The sequence below is a fragment of the Ixodes scapularis genome, unplaced genomic scaffold (genome assembly GCF_016920785.2).
Source record: "Ixodes scapularis isolate PalLabHiFi unplaced genomic scaffold, ASM1692078v2 ptg001274l_1___fragment_1__unscaffolded, whole genome shotgun sequence".
NCBI lineage: Eukaryota > Metazoa > Arthropoda > Arachnida > Ixodida > Ixodidae > Ixodes > Ixodes scapularis.
Genome location: NW_024610129.1, coordinates 1,876,122 through 1,892,690, shown reverse-complemented (window position 1 = coordinate 1,892,690; position 16,569 = coordinate 1,876,122). Strand labels below are relative to the sequence as shown.

General features: G+C 48.9%; 1 protein-coding gene across 1 annotated transcript in view; it reads right to left on the bottom strand.

Moving 5' to 3' along the window:
* LOC121046821 (ficolin-1-like) overlaps positions 1-16,569 on the bottom strand; it is a 118,363-nt gene that overhangs the window by 86,634 nt on the left and 15,160 nt on the right. Inside the window, exon 2 of the mRNA XM_042288220.1 lies at positions 2,363-2,499. Within this exon, the coding sequence (XP_042144154.1) occupies positions 2,363-2,499 (137 nt within the window). The remainder of the gene's footprint in view (positions 1-2,362; positions 2,500-16,569) is intronic.

Below are 16,569 nucleotides of genomic sequence, written 5' to 3'. Positions count from 1 at the left end.
CGGAAGTCTAAATCATATATAGGACGTTTAAAAAGTTTTCCGTTAACTAAAGGCTCCCGAAAGGAAACAAAAATCCAAACAATCTGGTTAAGACACGCCGGTCAAACAATACATTTGGCGTGATAAAGAAATTTAGAGCAATATTGACGGCGAGAGGTTTATTTGAAATTCTGCGTGCCAAGTCCATGACGTCACTGGTCCTTCCGGAATGGCCATCTCGGTCGTGAAGGCGAATCCGCTCCGCCGCTCCTCCCCGCGCCCGGAACGCCGAAAGAGAAAAAAAGTGGAAAGGAGGTGCTGCCGACTAAAGCGCAGACCGCATGGCGCGTTTTCTGCACGCGAAAACGCGACGCGCTATGAACGCTCGCGCGGAAGCTGACGCAGGGGCACCCGCATGCAGACAAAGCCAAGCACCGCCGGCCGCGCGTTATCAGCGTTGCCAGATAACAGCATTCTCAACACGCGATGTAAATGTTGACACAAATACTACAAAATGACACACGAACGGGTTTGTGTGACAAAAGGAGCGTCTTTTCAATTTTTATATGGAAAATAAAAATGCTTTTAAACACTTTGAAATGTGCTGAATACGAAACAGCGTACTGCGCAGGATCACGTGATAGTTCGACCGACCCTTATTGGGCGAGAGCCGCTTCGACGCCTCGGAGCGCGCGTCTTGTTCTGGGTCGGCTAGAAAGCAACGCTCCCGCGAAAACGCGCGGCCGCGCGCAGGAAATGACGTTGATTTGACGCCGATTTGACGCCGACGCGCCTGAATCGCGAGCAAAAACGCTCCATGCGGTCTGCGCTTAAATCGCGTCTCGCGCCGTCATTATGGGTGTCATTTTTTTTTTTTTCGCTTAAAATTTATTTCCTGATACGCGTGTCCCAACCGGACTGTTCAAAAAATATATTTTTTCAAGGGAGGGGGGGGGGGGGGCGGGTGAGGGCCCTTTAGTCGAGCACCTGTGGGGAAAAAGCTTTCGTAGTAGGCGTTGCCGGAGGGAAGGCGGGGGGGGGGGGGGGGGGGGGGGGGGGGGCTGCGGCAGCTACACGAGAGCGCGCGCTCGGCCGCCGCTGTCGTGTCAGGCGTTGCCGAGGGGGGGTGGGGCTGCGGCCCCTTCCGCTCCTCCCGGCACCGAGGAACATGACGGCGCCTGAGGCATCTATTTCGCCAGCGACCGCAACCTCGGCAGTTGCGAAACGTGGCCGACCACGCCAGTACTCTGCATATGAACTGAGGGAACGAAAGATAACATTTATGCTTTCGCATTCCCAACTCATAAGAAAGCTGAGGTGTCCTCGGAATTATATTTCTTCTCTCTCTTCTTTTTCCCGGGTTTCTTCTTCATTCCGAAGGTTTTTTTTTTTTTCCTTCTTCCGAGGGATTTTGGGTTGAGGGAAAAAAACGGCTGAGGCATTGTAAGTGGCTTCGGGGGCCTCATTAAATGTCGGTTGCTAGTTGAAAGAACTCTACTACAGTGAACTATAGGTCACTATAACTGCACTGTCTGTCCTCGTGCCCACATGTTTTACTGTTTCGTGCTTTTCAAATCATCTTTACCAACCCGCTCAAAGTTAATTTTCGTTCTCTGGTGGTCTGGAGGTTTCCGCGTCGGATTAAAACACTTTCAAAGCTCCGGTTTGGTAGTGTTCGAACATCACAATCTGTCGGCCTCGAAGATTTTGGCGGCCGGGAGTCAACTTCTAACGAGGAGAGGTGTAAACACGCGCTTTTATGGGTTCGTTACGAAAGCAGAAAAAAGGGGATGTTTTTGTTGACGTCGGGTTTACGATAGCACAACAGGGCTCCCCTATCAAGAGTGATGGAAATAAAGCTATTATTATTATTATTATTAAGCTCCATTTAGTGAATGTTGATGGCGAAGAAAGGTTTTTGGCACATTTACTCAAATTCAAGCTTTAAACTCAGCAGATAATTGCGAAACGTGCTCATTCGTCGTAACGACGTTTGAACAGTATTTGGTTAGTCTGCCAGAGTATGGAAATTGTTGCACGCCGTAGATGAGAAATGTTTCCAGTGGAGTACGAATGCTAACCTGCGGTTTTTAGGGTGAGCCACGCAGTGCATAGCAATACACGAACTCGTAAAGATATATGATAATGATCCAGTTTGAACGGGCTGACGTGGAGACTGAATCAAGGATCCCGGGGTTCTGCAGCTGGAGCCTCCAATTCACGTGCTCTTAGTTGTGGTGCATTAACACAATCAACTACTGACACCCCTTAAAATTGTTGCACTGCCCCTTTTGAACGATCTTGCCTGTTCATCAAAATAAAAAGGGCAAAGATATCTTTAAAAGTGCAATTTGTATTCTCTCCTCTATGAGGAGATACTTACTGTCCATCCGCCGCCATCGGTCTCCATGTCACATTCCACGTCTACTGATTTGTCGCGAGGATAAATTGTATATTTTGTTTTCGTGCTGCTGCGTTCCCTCATTTTTATCTGGGAACAGCTTACCGTTCGATTTCCAGCTGAAAAAGAAAGGTGCGTAAAGCAGACATTACTTATCAAAGTTTCAAGGAGAGGGACTTCGTAAAAATCCGCCGGTGGTTCGGCCAGCGGTGCGGTACATCGGTTGTTAATTTATCACAAAAGGTCAGACATGCGAAGTGAGCGACGCAGGAGAACTTTGCTAAAATTTCAAACATAAAAAACGCGGGTCTTGTATATTATTTCGCATAGGAAACAAACGCGCGCGTACACACAGACTAAACCCTTGAAACAAAGTTGTACAAAATACTCAATAACAGTATTTAAGTTACCAAATACCTGCTTCATAAAGTATTTAAACTACTACTCAAGTTACGTACACTGTAAAGTATATGGAGTAGAGTACAAACACTTGAAGATACATCCGCGTTGCGTAATTTTTATCGACGTCTATGACAAACACAATTATACAGTTGAGAAAATCTTGTTTACCAGAATGATTTATTTGCACGCGACAGCATAAAACGACAAAAAAAAAATCGTAGGGCTATTCTATGCAGTCCAACTATAAGGAGCATGAAATCACTGATACAAGTTACACACCATTTATGGGACAAAAGAAAGGTCGCTTTAGCTATAGTGACATTGCTGAATATCACTTCTTGTGGCGCCATTAGACCCATCTTTTGAGGGGACACTACCACTCCCCAACGTTTTTTAATAGTTTGCCAGGGGATTAATATAGTGTCAGAAAACTACAGAATCAATATTTTTCTACAGCGTCACATATATTTTGAATGAAGTCAAAATACGCAACTGCTCAAAACCAAAACCGAAACTGGATTGGGAGGAAGAAGAAATATAGAGGAGAAAGTTACCGAAAGGCACGTGGATGTGCAACTTTTTTTTTTTCAATCAACTTGTTTACAGTCTTTTAGAAGCTACGAAAAAAATGGGCATCATATTTTTGTCAACTCTTTGTATGAGTGAGTGCCTTGAATGAGCCATAAATTTGATTATCTTTGGTGGTTGTGTCTAAACCATAGAAAACGGCACGTGTCCACGAAGAAGAGAGTGAGCGGGAATCAAACCGGCCACTTCTCGATCGGCGGTTTTCGGGTGGAAAGATAATTACTTTCGAGCCGCAAATTGTGTTTTGTGTAATTGAGGTTTTATATGTCATGTAAAAATAACAAATAAAAACCTTCGCCACCTTAAATACCCTGTCAGTGTTCCTTTAACTACAATTCATAATCCCTAAATGGGGAGTTCACTATAAACGAACACGGGATACTGAAATGAGTGAATGAAAACAAAGAGAGCCCACATATAATAGCCATGGCACTGGTCACACCTTCTTCAAGTCGGTTGCGTTCAGACAGAAAGGCACTCAACGTTAGGGTATGCTTTGCTGGCATTTTAAGAGGTCATCCTGCTCGCGGTTCGTTTCCTCCAGTTTTCTGCTTATCAATGTTCGCTCACAGACTGTTCGCGAGAGCAATGGGTGCTAGACTGACGGCAAAAAGAAAATAAATAACAAATAAAAACATTGACGTTTTTCTGTAGCGGGGTCAAATATACAAAAAAAAACAGTGTCTTCTTTTTGTCTCCGTAGTATAAAAGAGTTGCAGTGTAAAAAAGTACTGTACATCAATACGTTATTTTTTTTTGCATTAGGCAATAGAGGGCAGCATCTGCAATCAGCGAAACATGGAAAAATATGTCACACCTTTTGTTATTTAAACAATAAAGATTAAATCTAGCACTTTCACCGTCACATACCGTAAAAACCCGCATATAATACGAACCCGCGTATAATACGAGGCATGATTTGAGGACCGCGAAGAAAAAAAAAAGTTTTATCCGCGTATAATATGAAACAATTTAAGGACCGCGAAAATATTCCGCCTAAAATGCAACCCAGGAAGTCTTAAGAAAAACGTATATTTGCGTCGTAATTGAACCTTAATCACTGTCATCACTTCCATCAGACTCCTTGTCCGATGCCTCCTCCCTCAGGCAGTCGTCTTTAGTGCCGTCGAGCACATTTGAAATTCCGTACTTCTTGAAAGAGCGAGCGACGGGCGTGCACCGACGCAGTGAAAGCCCGGCGTGGCGTATAATGCGAACAACCCATTGTACCCAATGTCGGCTCATCAAAGTTTTCTGGCCCTCTCTTGCATCAGCTTGATGTCTACGGCGACGTGCCGTTCACGTTCCTCTTTTACAAAGTCGCCGAGACTTGCCTCGACGTCGGCGAGCACGCCGTTTTTTGGGCCTCCAAAGCTTCTTCTCGTTCCGTTGCACGGGAACAGAGCTTGCTTTCGTCGTCTCCATCCGCGGATGCCGCCTTCATTTTCGGCGAATTGTCGCCCGGCAGCACTGTTGCCGATGTCTTCCGCAACCAAAATTACTTTTCTTTATGAAGGCGGCTGAGCATCGTTTTCGGCGATTCGCGCCGACGCCATTGCCTAGCCTGACCGTGGATACATGGTGGCTTCTCGGACATTGTGATTTTAATGATGATGATGATAGCTGTTTTGAACGCCATATTGCTACGAAACCGAAACCACGTCAAACTGCGTCAGATCGCGCCTCATAGAAGCTGAAAATTGTTGGGACCCACGTATAATACGAACCGAAAATTTTACATGGCAAAATTTGAAAAAAACCTCGTATTATATGCGGGTTTTTACGGTAATTAAGAATCAATAGCAAGAAAACGGCAAGGGATTGAACTCCATTGGCATGGGGTGGGAAGTTATTATATTATAGGTAGCAAAATATAACCACACCGAAAACCAGCAGGCTGTTTTGACGCTGTGCTAATTTGGCAAGTGCTCTTCTGTCACTGTGCTGTTTGAACGCCGTTTTCTTCTGACGCCGTGCTGTTGAGACGCGTACTGTTTTGACGCGTCCTGTTCTGTCGCTGCGCACTTTTGATGCCGCACTGTTTTGACCTTGTTTGCTGTTTTGTCGCGTGCTATTTTGTCGTGTGCTGTTCTGTCGCTTTCCCGATTTTTCGGGAAACTTGGACGTCAGCGCACACGTTTTACAGCGGCGAGGCCCCGAAACATGGTTTTCAAACCCGGCAAGAAAAGAAGCGGCAGCTCGAGGAAAGCGAGGAGCACGAGCGGACATTCCATCGCTCGGGAGAAGTGTGTTTGGGCGTCTCGCCGCAGCGAGGCGCCTGTCACGTGGCTTACCTCTCATCCGCTGTCTGCTGCCCTACCTTTTCAATTTCCGCGGCCGCTTCTCGTGGCTATCTGCCAGGCTTTGTCAGTATAGAGAAGGATATGCTTTTAGACATGGACTTCTAGCGCGAGGGCTCTATCTGCAGAAGAGCGCTTCAAAGCAGCGACCTTGAGCTCTCGTGCTTTTACCATTGGCCGCATTCAAAGATTAAGCGTGAACGGATCGTAGGGAGTATTCATTGGCGGCCATAGTTGTATGCGCGACTGCTGAGCGCGTGCTGACGGTGAGCTTCCGCAGTTCTTTTGCAACTTGAATTCTGCATCATCAAGACTGCCGTTCTTAGCAGCCTATTATTGTGAGCTCGTTCTCAGCATGCCCTCCTAACATGGTACTCAAATATGTCGTCCAGCGAAGTCAGTCAGCACCGCAGAGAAGAGCTCATGTTGACTCGCGTCGTGATTCTTTCTTTCCGGTTATTATCGGCCACTGCCGCAATATAGCTTTCCAGGGGAACCCAGGAGACCTTGCAACGAAGAGAATTCTGGGGCTGTTCGGACGTACGCCCGTGCCAGACTCGAACGCTTTGCATATCCTGGTGGCGGCACTATTCATTCTTTCCTCTCATTAAAAGCTCACAACACACACAAAAAAAAAAAATAAAGCGAAGGGAAAAGAATGTTATCACTTATTCTGTCTTGCTTTGATAAGAAGAAAAAGCAGCGGACGAGAACGGACGTATTTTTGGCGTTCCCGATATGCTCGGCCCCAAGGAACGTTTATGACTGCCTAATCCAGTTCTAAACTCAACGTGGATTGTCGGGGGGGGGGGGGGGGGGGGGGGGGAGGCAACCCCGGAGAACCCGAATGAGGTGAGCGGCACTTCCAGCGTTTTTTAGACAAACCCATGGCAATATAAAGAGATGGACATGAACGCCGGTTGTCAAGATGGGCTCACCGCCACTGCCGCGGAGATTCCGACGAGTCAAACGGTGGGTATGGCCACCATTCTCAAGCCCCCGACGTTTCAAGTACCAGAATACTTTGTTTTTAGTGAGTCAACACAACCATCTCTAAACCAGCCAGGCTCCGATGAGCAAGTTTTAAAGGCCGATCCTCTCGAGTATATCAAAATAACATCTCATTGAAATTCTGAAAAATATCCTCGGAGACTCGCATAATTCCGTGCCCCCCCTTCCCCCCCCCCCCCCCCAAAAAAAAAAAAAAAAAAATAAGCGGGCCGAGCCGCGTAAAAGGCACTTCAAAAAGAAATCGAAGCCAAGATGGTGACAGATCTCCCGGAAAAGCACAGAGAAACGAAGTGCGATTCTAGCGCCGCCGTGGTGGCTGCGGAAAGCAGAACGTCACTCTTCAAGAACGCAGAGTCGGGGAGTGGCGCTCTGGCGAACCCTACCGAAGAAAAAGAAGACGAGTGGAAGACAATCATGAGCAAGAGGAAAAGGAAGTGTCTCCACCGAGGTTCAGCTCAGCTTCAAGCACCTCCGCGACCCAAAACTCCGAAGAAGTGGCAGTACGAGTACAAGATCCGCCTGGCGCGATCTAGAGTCTCAGTCAAGACGCTCCTACCAAAACTGGAGATACATCTGCAAGGCACAGAAATAGCCACTGCATTCTCTATGCACCTCATCGAAAAGGCCAACACGATCTCGGTCCGCGTGGACTCGAAAGAATCGACCGAATGACTTGAAAAGTTTAGGGTGGTCACCATCAAGGAACAGAAAATCCCGTCCAGGTGTTTAGAACCTATGGCCCTACCTACAGCAAGGGTGTTATCTATGATGTCTACCCCCTCCAAGAGGACCATCAAGATGACACGCTGAATATCGAGATTGAATTCGAGAAGATTCACGTAGTTGCGGCTCGCCGGCTCGGAAAATCATATACTGCAATCCTAACATTTGACGGTGGGAAACTATTATGATGCGTGGTCTACGGGAAGAGGTTCATGCGACTGTCCCCCTTCAAGCCAAAAGCGGTTACATCCAGCAACTGCCACCGCACCGGCCACAAGGCTGAGATCTGTCCCAACGATTCTGTGTGCCCGCGCTGCGGAACTCAAAACCCAGCCCCGACCAGCCCTACGCAGGAACCTGCGTGCCGACATTACCCCTTTCTGCCAAAGGTGCAAGAAGAAGGGCCATCTTTGGACGAACCGCCAATGTCCGACGGGGCAAGGAATCAACAAGAAGATGAGAGAGGAAGTTTATAGCTACCGAGAGCAGCGCATGCTCCAGGAACAACAGCAACTGCTTCAACAGCGGCAGCACCAGAGGCAGCCCCAGCAACAACAAGCCGAAGCCGAAGTCAGGGCAAACAGAGTCCCGATCTCCCCAAGCGGCTCCTTGTGGATCAACAAAGCGATGCAAGGCACAATGCCCTCACCGCCATCCAACTTGACGGCCAAAATTCAAGAACTACGCAGCAAGTTCAACTTCCCGAAGGCTGAGCTGGACAACGTTCACGCGGCGCTCAAGGCACAGCAAGAGGAAGACAAGAAACACTAGTCGATCTGGACTCAGGCCAGATCACTCTGCAGCCTGTCCCCACAATAGCATGATAAGGGTTCTCAAGTGGAACTGCCGGAGTCTCGGCCAGCGAGCAGCTGAGCTACGACTAAAACTACTGGACGTACCCGACGAGCACCCTGACGTTCTTTTACTTCAAGAAGCTCACTCCATACAATTCAAATTTTGGCAGTATTTATGCTACCCACGCCCTACGATCACCCCAGTGACAAGACAGACAGACCTGTCATCCCCCTCCAAACCAAGTTATGCAGTGGCCTACATGCGCAGCGTTTGGCCTCAGCACCAAATTGAACCCAGGAAGTTTTGCACTGAAAATCAAGAAGTCATCGCGGTGCGAACCTCGGTCCATAAGCACCACAACATCATATTCGTATCGGTCTACTACAGGCCGGGCATCAAGAAGGTCGACCACGGGTGGATCGCTCACCTACACCATTTGTACCCGAGAGACCAGAAGCTGTACGGCGGAGATTTTAATCTTCAACACACTGCTTGGGGCTACAATTACCAGACGCAAAGAGGGACGATCTGCTGGGCGGAATGCAGACATTTCGACTTCATCTCGTTAATAAGCAAGGCGCGAAGACCAGGATGGCAGCTAGAGCCGGGCAAAAGGACACCTCGCCCGACATGACTTTAACTTCGAACACGTTCACGCATCATCGCAAATGGAAATGCCTCCCGGACAACTTGTGTAATGGCCACTTCACGATAGCAATCAAGTTCCCGCCAAGTCGTTAATTGAAGGACGGCACGATAAAGATGATAAATATCGTGCACTGGGATAAATTCAGAAAAATTCCTACAGGAGATGACTTCGTAGACTCCGGCTTTGAAGATCTCCTGCACAGCGTGCTCCAGGGAGCCATTATAGAATGCAGCGTGGAAGAAGACGCCCCTAGACCCGACCTTAATCTTCGCAAGATCTGGGCTAAGCGGCTTCAGTCGGTACAAAAGTACCGCAACGGTCGGAAGATCCCTGCAGCTCGCCATGATATCACGAGGGCTATGGTGGAGGCTAAAGGAAATTCCTCCGTAATTCCCATTCCCAAACCAGGAAATGCCAAGGGAAATATCGGCAATTACAGACCCATGTCGATGACTTCCTGCGTTTTCCAAACCATGGAAAGGATGGTACTCACTTGCATGAAATGGTTTCTGGAGTCTACCAGCGCCTTCCACCCTGCACAGAAGGGCTTTCGCCCCAGCCTAGGCACACAGAAAAGCCTGATTCTCATTTCGGCCGGCATCATCCGAAGCAAAGAAAGCAAGCTCGAACACTCAGACGCAATCGTTGCTCGACATCAAAAGCATTCGACTCTTTACCCCATGAATCGATCAATTGAGAAGCAAGGACACCGGGACTAACAAGCATAACCTTGAATTTCATCAAAAGTTTCTTAGAAGGGAGAACATACACAATGGTTTGTGGTCTTTTCGAGAGGGTTAACACGCGAGTGAACCGGATCGGAGTCCCCAAGGTTCTGCACTCTCGCCGACCTTATTCAACATAGTCATGGCCACCCTGCGGCACGAACTCGTCAAGATAAAAGATTTAGGATTCACGGTGTATGCCGACGACGTTACCATCCTGTCGAAGAATCACATGAGCATAGCTGCGCAGCAAGAATCTTTACAAAACGTACTGGACGTGATTGAAGCTCATCTGGCCCGGGTCGGGGATAAATGCTTCACCAGAAAAGACCAACTACATCGTCATAGCATCGAAAGCACTTCAAGACAATAAGATCGCTGAGCAGATGAACCTCATACTTGCGCGGAAAAAAATCCAGCCATCTCCCTCGATCAATATATTGCGAATCACGATCGAGGAGAACGCATCTGCCTACGCTTAACTAGAATACACCATCGAACACTGCAGCTCGGCACTTTATGTCATTAGGCGAATATGCAGTGCCCGAGGAGGTGCAACCGTAGCCATTGCCGAAGGGATGTACATGGCCCTTGTAGTATCGCGAGTGTGCTATGGTGCCAGGCACTTCTGGCTCAGGAAGGGACAGTGGCAAAGACTGGAAACCCTTAACAACCAGCCAAGACGGGAGATCACGGGTCTGCCGAAGTTTACCCCCCGGGGTGAGCTCTGGACTTTAGCCGGCATCAATGATCTGTACGACGTTGTAAAGGCTCGCATGGATGACCAGGACGAAAGGCTTGAGTTCACAACCCAAGGCAGGGCCATCGTTGAACTTCTAAGAAAGACTACTAATTACCTTCCAAACTCTCCGCTAGTCTTCCTTCTCGGGAAGACCTGACGGAGGTCACCTACAGCAAGCCCTTACCCCGCGAGGGAGACGCCGAGCAAGTTGCAAGACGAGCCAAGGCGCACATCAAGCTAGTTGAAAGCTAGGACCGGAACCACACTGTTGCTGCCTAAACGGACATGGCAAGCGTCGAGAGACCGATACCCTGAAAGTCGGTCGCAGTCGATTTCCCTGCTTTAAACAGAAATCATCACCAAAATATCCCAGCCAAGTCCTCTACAAAGCAAGAAGAACTACATGCTACTTCGTGCTGTTCACTTGGCGCCTGTAAATGCATCATTAACTCTGAAAGCATACCAGGGAATCTTTGGATATTCTCGGATTCACAGGATGCCGTCAAGGAGTGCAGAACCCGAAACAGTCCTTGCAGACTTATCCGCCATATCAAGCATATTGTCTCGCAACTTGCAAATAGAGGTGTACAAGCAAGAACTGGATGGGCCCATGCCGGAATCCCAGGAAATGAAGGAGCAGATCGAATTCCCCGTCCCGTGTTTTTTAAATCCGGGCAAGTAGAGCTGCTTCCAGTACCACACGACCACGGGTAATTCACGGCTTGCGACCCAGTACCGACCCCATTCGACTACGCGGCGAGTACGATCCCAGAGAAGCCAGGATCCGAATAAGGGAAAAATACAGAACAAAACTAAAATCCCTGCAGACCCTGATCCCCTTCCCAGGAAGGATTTCGGTCGAAGGGCGAGAGTACTTCTACTAAGAATAAGGGCTAAAGCGACAATAGACCCGGCCAGAATTGCGACCTGGGGAAAAAGGTAGAAATCCGACCATTGCAAGAGGTGCGACACGGGCCTGAAGCACGACATGGCCCACATACTGTGGGACCGCCCTGCACTCGAGGAAGCAAGGAATAAACATCGATACCAAGACATCGCTACACTTAAAGGTTGGGTCACCCTCCCGGACAGGAACAAGACAAAAGACGGGTGTTACGAAGCCTCCCAGACATTGTTTTCGAGGCCAAGCAGGACATCCACATATACTTGCCTAACTCCTTAATCCTCATGCCAGCGCCCAGCCCTCGGAGTCACCGGCGCACTCTTTCTTACCCCAACCCTCTATTTGGTATTAAACGCTTTCCAAACCAAACCATGTCTTGCTTTCCGTCTGCCTTCTCTGCGTTCTGCAATCACGAACTGTTCAACCAACGTAAACTTTGTCTTCGCTTCTTGGATAATTTTACGTGCCGTACATCCGAGGGTCACAACGCGTACAGCAATTGCGGGGGAATTATATATCTCCGGAATGTTCTCTTACATTGACTCTTGGGCGATAACAGATGTTCGGGACTCTTCCGTCACACCCTGCATCCAAGCAGTCAATATAGTAAACTGGTCTGCATGGGACCAGTACATTACGGTGACTGCTTGGACGCTAAAACAAGATTAGAGCTCACAGACCCAGGTTGGACTGGGCACTCCGCTATATTACTACGGTGCCTGATGTGTTTCGCGTCCTATCCTGCCCATACATCGAAAATGGACCTGAAATGGCAATACATGGCGCCAGAGAAGCGGGAGTGCTATGCTGTCGGAGGTCGCGATCCTTGCGGTTGGCCTTCTAAATGCTGGCGAAAAGTACAAGCATACGCGAGTGTCACTGTCTTCGCGGCGTCCCAACTCGTGGCTGCCGGAGCTTCCGTGGTCTGTCACCAGCAGCAGAACAGGCGTCTGCCACATACACCCCCGCTGCTGAGACGCCGTCAGGATCACGACCGGCGACAGCATGACACTTAAATGACGTCATCAGGCATAAACCAAGGGACCACTTTTTTTACGCGAAAACCAACTCCCGCCCAGCTTTTTTTTAGTCTGTGTTGTCACGTGACATGACCCGCCGTAGTAATTCGGATCCATTTGGGTGAGACTTGGAACAGTCAGGAGGTGACAGTGGGTGACAGTTAAACGAGTGCTGTCGTCACCATTGACCTATTAGCCTAGGTGAACATATACTCATGGTGGAAGTTAGCTAATGAACTAAACTATGTTAATTAACCTTTTATTTTTTGCTATTACGGGTCAGGTTGCAACTGCATTATTGACATCAATTAATATTAGAGGGCAATCCAACAAAAAGCTGAAAAAAAGTAATCCTTTCCACTATGATAATCAATAAAGTTTCACGTGCTCTAATACGATTTAAAACGCGCGCCAAAAGCGCTCGGCAAGCCCTGCCCACAACGGCGCTTGAAAGAGTGACGCAGTCGTTTCAATGATGTCGCCATGATATCGGCGGCATGTCCTTAGTGGGTGCGCAGACGACAAAAGCGACGATGTGTCTAAAATGACTGCGGGATTTTTTTTATTGTGCGAAATTTGCACACAATTTTTAAATCAGCGTAAAAACGTAAATTTGAATTAAATAATATTGAAACTGCATTAACGTTTTGGCATTTTTTTTAAATTGGTTTCACCTCTAATTGTATTCTCGTCCATACAGCAATCGCAACATGACCAAACCAATAACACAAATATATAACTAACATATTTGAGCTATTCACTCAACTTACCATGACGATTGTCCTCTCATCTAATGTGCGCCGTGACAACACCTCCTAGATAAGAAAGCCTAAGTGCTTTCCTGGGTCAGCAAAGAAGGCCACCAGAGGTCAGAAATTGGACACGACTACGGCGTCACCGTTCGGCTTACAGTCGGGTTCTCATTGATTGGACACGAGTTCCAGATGACTGCTGACGCCGTACTCGTGTCCAACCTCTGGCCTAAAGTGGCCTCCTTTACTGACGCAAGAAAGCACTTAAGCTTTCTTATTAGGAGGTGCTGGCCGTGCCTGATAAATAGTGAAGACGACACTCGTTTAAACTTCACTGATCTTTGTTTTGTTTCTTGGAGTTAAATCTAAACCCCCTGTATGAAACTCGTTTCAGATACTAGTAATATGACGACAGAAAATTTAAATGCAAGTAAGTTATACTGTCAATAAAAAACGGTCATAGATGAGTTGTCTATAAACTATAAAGACCTCAGGGGCTGCTTGTCTATAAACTCCTGTTTACGGTAGTATTAAAAAAGTGAAAGCCGTTTACAACTCCCTGTAACCCCGAATTGGAGCTCAGCTCTTGAGGAGGATGAAGGAAGGGTACTCCTCCCCTCATTCTTTAATATTCTCCGGGGGGTCACCTGACCTAGGAGGGAGGGGGGTCACGTGACCTCGGGGGGTGTCGCGTTACTTCGGGGGGGAAGGGAGGGGGGTCACGTGACCTCGGGGAGGGGCCACGTGACCTGGGGGGTAACGTGACCTTGAGGTGACCTTGAAAGGGGTCATGTGACCTCGGGGGGTCACGTGACTGGGAGGGGTCACGTGACGTGGGGGTGATCTTGAGGGGTCACGTGGGGTCATCTTGGGGTCACGTGACCTTGAGGTGACCTCGGGGTCGCGTGACCTTGGGGTGACCTGGGGTCACGTGACCGTGGATGACCTTGGTAGGGGTCGCGTGACCTTGGGGTGACCTTGGGGGGTCACGTGGCCTTGGGGTGACCTTAGTTACGCCGACGGCGACGGCGACACCGCTCAAGCCGGACACGGGCGCCTAAGAGCTGCACTCTAAAAATGAAAGCCGTTTACAACTTAACTCCCTGTAACGCCGAATTAGAGTGCAGCTCTTGAGGGGGAGGAGGAAAGGGTACTGAAGGTCCCCTGTTCTCGGGGGGGGGTCACGTGTGGGGTCACGTGACCTCGGGGTAGGGGGGTCCACGTGGGGGTCACGTGACCCCCCCCCCGAGGGCCCGTGACCCCCCCCCCCCCGTGACCTCGGGGAGGGGGGTCACGCGACCTCGGGGGGGGGGGGGTCACGTTACCTGGGGGTCACGTGACCCCCAGAGAAATTTTCCCGCTAGATTTAGCGGGTAAATTTTTCCGCTAGATTTAGCAGGGAAATTTTTCCGCTAGATTTTGCGGGGAAATTTTTCCGCTAGATTTAGCGGGGAAATTTTTCCGCTAGCTTTAGCGGGAAAATCTTTCCGTTAGATTTAGCGGGGAAATTTACGCATAATGCACCGCGCGGTTACGCCGACGGCGACGCCGCTCAAGCCGGAAACGGGCGCCTAAGAGCTGCGCTCTACAAAATTTAAGAGTACATTTGGTGTTATGATTTTGTTAAGCCTATGGTGTTTGTGTGTGTGCGTGTTTAACGCAGGCTGAGTAGGTTGTTGAGGTCTCGAGCTCGGTCACGACATGTTATTGTTGAATGGGTAAAAGCTCTTTCACACAGTCGCCTTTGAGTGTGTTGGACCGCGTTGAGTTCCCATGTAACGAGATAACACAGAGCCTGTAGTACAGAGAGGGTTTCACTGCGCGACGGGGGTCACGTGGTTTTTGGGTCGTTTTTTGGTCAATGCCCCGCATGCGCACTTGAGACCGATCTCCGCGAGAGACGTCCGCCATGAAATTTCAAGCTCTTCCCTTGGTCTGAGATGACACCCCCTTTCCCAGTGGAGGGGTGGGGTTGGGGGTGCAGGGGGGGGGGGGACAGGGGTGCGGAGGGGACTGTGATGTCTTGACTTGGTGTGCGGAGGGGGAGAAAGGGAGTCAAGATGCATGTGTAATTATAAAGTCGGCTGGTTTCCGGGTTGAGGGGGAAAGGGTCTCAAACGCAATAAACCTCCCCTCTGGCTACGCCCCCCCCTCCCCCCCCCCCGTTATCTTTCGAATTGTTCCGACGCCTCTGAGGGCATCTTGGGAAAACATTCTTGGTCGCACTGGAGTGTTCGTTGGCAGGTGTGGAATCATTCCCGTGGAGCAGCGGATCAGCATTACCGACCTCGACGAGCTCTGACTTCAGAATCCCAAAGATCGGAGGATTGAAATGTTCGAGGCGTGTCTAGTCACTCTCTAACAAATTCATTGTGCAGAGGGAACCCGAAGATGCATCAATCAGTCCGTCTTTTTCTTTGTATTCTTGTGTTTCTTAAAAAAAATGTTTTTAGCTGAGAGGGCTAATCTAGTGCGCTCAGTGGCGTCACTGAAGGGGGGGGGGGGGGGGGGGAGACGAGCAGCCCCTTGTGCAGCGGTCAGGGGGTGCAGCTGGGCAGTAAATGGGGGGGGGGGGGGTGTCACGGTGGCCCAGCGCCGCGACGCCCCCTGACAGCGGAATGTTGTCGCTGATTCTAGCGACCCCGCGCTATGCTCTCGTTTGTTTTAGAAGAAAGCACAATTACATGGATGTACAAGGAAGATAGCGAGCATCAAATATATCTAAAAAGTATATCAAACATTATATAGTATGTACCGGGTATTTGTGAAAAACACGCACCCAGATTTCCGCTTGTGAGACATGCCAGCTGAATGAAGGAAGGAATATACAAGACAGAGAGAGAGACACAAGGTGCATACACATGCACTCCTCTGGACACAACCATTTACTGAATAACGACTTTTCTTTCGCTGACTTTCATTTAATGGATAACTTCTTTTCCTTTGTCGACTTTGATTATTGCCTAAATGAAATATTCATTATATTCATCACTTCAGTTTAGAAAAACCTTGCTTCCCCAGACGTAACGTCTTCTGTGGGCTCATTCAGGCTATTTTACACGGGGGGCGCTTCCTGCAAATACTTCTTTTCTTTTGTATGTAGTACAGTGAAGGCAGTGCTTACGCATTCGTCCTCCTCGATGGCTATACTATGTTTCACCTTATGTTGTACCCGAGGGGTGGGGGATCGGTGGCCGAGTGGTCTAGCACACACCAGCTCGGAGCACGTGGAGCGAAAGCTCGCGCTGCAGAACCCAGAGGTCCTGGGCTCAATCCCCACCTCTGCCCGTTTCGATCCGGATAAGCATCGTACCGGGGTGCGGTCGTGTATCACTACTGCGTGGCGCACGTTAAAGACCCCTGGCAAGCAGTCGTACTGCACTGGTTAAAGTGCTTATCTACAGTGGGTAACAACGTCGCCATGTTCTGGCAGACTAAACTCCTGGATAGCTAGGTTCGACATTGTACATGTACCTTTTTTTAGTACACGGAAGTGACGTCATCACGTCTGATTGGTTGGAAACAAAAGTGACCTAATTTCCCTAGAAAAATGTGGGCGGAGTCGGCAAAACTGGGCGG